The sequence below is a fragment of the Cibotium barometz genome, chromosome 12 (genome assembly GCF_041138505.1).
Source record: "Cibotium barometz isolate CiBa-2024 chromosome 12, ASM4113850v1, whole genome shotgun sequence".
In the NCBI taxonomy this organism is placed as follows: domain Eukaryota; kingdom Viridiplantae; phylum Streptophyta; class Polypodiopsida; order Cyatheales; family Cibotiaceae; genus Cibotium; species Cibotium barometz.
The window spans coordinates 59382492-59385323 of record NC_141057.1 but is presented as its reverse complement, the minus strand read 5'-3'; the positions used below and the strand labels follow the sequence as shown (position 1 = coordinate 59385323).

General features: G+C 39.5%; 1 protein-coding gene across 5 annotated transcripts; it reads left to right on the top strand.

The window, feature by feature from the left end:
- The first annotated feature begins 812 nt into the window (after positions 1 to 812).
- On the top strand, positions 813 to 2032 carry LOC147633636 (uncharacterized). Of its 5 annotated transcripts, none has more exons than XM_086805890.1 (4): positions 813 to 1026; positions 1202 to 1275; positions 1344 to 1420; positions 1625 to 2032. In XM_086805890.1, the coding sequence occupies exons 1-4, from the start codon at positions 897 to 899 to the stop codon at positions 1626 to 1628; spliced, it is 285 nt and encodes a 94-aa protein (XP_086662016.1). In that variant the 5' UTR covers positions 813 to 896; the 3' UTR covers positions 1629 to 2032. The 5 variants fall into 5 exon arrangements, 3 of the variants coding, with proteins under 3 accessions (XP_086662016.1, XP_086662015.1, XP_086662017.1); XM_086805889.1 differs by having other exon boundaries at positions 1538 to 2032; XM_086805891.1 differs by having other exon boundaries at positions 813 to 1094; positions 1538 to 2032.
- Positions 2033 to 2832: the final 800 nt, after the last annotated feature.

Here is a 2832-nt window from a genome sequence, read left to right as displayed (position 1 = left end):
TCAACTAGGTAGAATCTTGTGCATACTAGGTAATCCTAAGAGGTGTTTTTATGTTTAAGGGGTGTACATGGTTGGATGTGAAAGCAAAGCCATTGAAGTTTGGGCCAAAGACAAAGAAGTGGTATCTAAAAGAGAAGCAACTTGTCCACACTTATGTTGCATTTATTGAAAACCCTATGGGGACTAGGCCTGTAGTAAAAATTTGGACAAAAGGTGATACATTGGAGAGGCAGTCTCCCAAAGGTTGCACATCTGAAGATGTGATTGAAGCATGTATACAACTGGGATATCAAATCTCCTGGGGCAATCTTCTTTTGTGTTGGAAGATGAAAGATGGAATCTTATATGTAGTTTACTTAACAAGGACTTGTAAAGTAGGGGATAGAGTTTTGTAACTTGGTGTAGGCCCGGTTGTAAAAGAATCTTATATGTAGTTTACTTAACAAGGACTTGTAAAGTAGGGGATAGAGTTTCCAAAAAAAGTCTAGCAATTCTCTATAAAAAAGCTCAAAGGGCTCATTCTCTAGATATATATATATATATATATATATATATATATATATAAAACTATTGTTTCCAAAAAAAGTCTAGCAATTCTCTATAAAAAAGCTCAAAGGGCTCATTCTACGAGTAGAGGGAGAGAGAAGAGGGGCTCTGAGACAAATGCTACATCAGTGGCAATTAATTTAATACACCTACAAAAAGTGTGAATATATATACACCTTATAGGCAGGCATTAGGCCAATAAGGTCAGGTGTCCTATCTATTAATAAATGGCGAGTATGCAACACCAAGGTTCAAGCAAGGTTCTCATTGCCACTCCTGCACGGCTTCTCCCCTTCCTCTTCACGGAATATACAATAAGAATCTCTCTCTCTCTCTTTCTCTCGCTACACATGTCCGTTGTGCAGGACTGCACGGTTCTCTTTCTTTCCCATCTAAAAGACACAGATAGATATGACCTGCCTCCGCAAATCATGTTTGCCGTCCTCGCCAGTGCCTGCTGCGATTTCTCACACGCACTGAGTGAGTGTGTGTGTGTGTGTGTGAGAGAGAGAGGTGCTTGATGGTCGAGTTTCGAGGGGCTTGCAGAGGTTGTGTGCAACAAAAAAGCTGTGTGCAGGCTCGATAATTTCTTTTTTTTAAAGGAGGTTAAAAAAACCTTAATTTTGTTAAGGTTAACATTCTAAACTGGTCGCAGACATGCATTTTGAGAATGCCCAGCCATCAGAGGGACTTGGACAAGGATTGCTAAATGGGTGGAGAAGGGGCTGGGTGGGTATTCAGGTTTACTGAGGGGGATTGGATTTTGGGCAAATGATCATTCAATGATGAACATGCAGGATCACTATTTAACATTATCAAAGCTTCTATTATGTGGGAAATCTGATGCACTAGGAATGCCATTGTTTTTCAAAAGGTATGACTTGTTGGTGTAGAAGATGTAATGTATAAATGTTTCTGCATGGGTTGGTCTATGTATAAAGTGAACAAGATGAGATGTGTTGAGCTGGATTATTTGTTACTGAATCTACAGAGGAACATCACCTGATTTGTGCCCTGGTCTGGATGTGGCTTCAAACATACTGGGAGAGGGCTCCTAATCTCTGGTTTACTGCTGCAGGTAAGATGTTATGAAGGTCTGAAAAGCAGATTACCCAGATATGGATCTAGAACCAAAAGGTGGTATCTCAAGGAAAAACAGGTGGACCATACATTTGTTGCTTTTATAGAGAATCCAATCGATACTAGATCCACATATAAGATATGGTCAAAGAGGGGAAAAGTTGGAAAAACAGTCCGCTAGAGGCTGCACTACAACTATGATAGAAGATTGTCTCATGCTGGGTTATCAGATCTCTTGGGAGCACTCCAGCTTCTTGTTGGAGGAGGAGAGATGGGATTTATTGTGTAAACTCTTGAGTGAAGTTAAATGTGAAGTGTAGGAGACTGTAGGAGAAACTCAGATCATTTTTATCATAACGTGTATTTAGAGCCTTTTTTGTTTATATATAATACTTATTATTGATGGAAAAAATTCTAAATTGGTCGCACAATCAAATGCGATTATATACAACGTTCGTAACAACAACGTTGTCTTTGGGAAGCTTACACGTATCAAACTGGAAAGGCTATAGCCTTTGGAACTATTCAAAGCAAGTTTTGGGAGCTCACTCTTAGTTCCTAATTGGGACTAACCAAAGAGCTCTAATGCACATTATCTTCTTCTTTTATTATACCTTATTTGAGAGTTGCCATATGACAGCTCTATAGTTGCCCCATGTGGCAGTTCCCTCTTTCTTATTTTCTTCTATAGTATACTATTACTCTTTTTTTTGGAACATAATTATAATTATATTTATAACCAAAGCAGAAACAAATACATTGATCGTCTTTTTACAGCGGCTACTCGATTCCTATTTCACAAATCACTATTAAGTAAGGTGCAAATTTGATCCCACCTCTCCTCTTCCCAAACAAAGGGTGATTGTTCCCAATACCCTAGCTGCAAGCCAACAACAAGAAAAGACTTCGTAGTGCATCCTTTAGGAGTTTGCTTCTTCACAAACACTTTCTTGGACCAGATCTTCACGTTAGGTCTTGTGTCAAGAGGATTCTCAATTAGGGCCATAAAGGTGTAAGCCGGTGGCTTCTCCTTCCGATACCATCTTTTTGGTGGGTCTTGGGTCCAAACTTTGGCAAACTTTCCTTCACATTTTTCCATGTATAGCACTGCCACATGTCAGAAAGCAGTTAGGTTACCCTAGTATGTGCAATCATCTCATCAGCAAAGAAGTGGCTCAACCTATCTCCAGACTGCAAGGCCTGCAC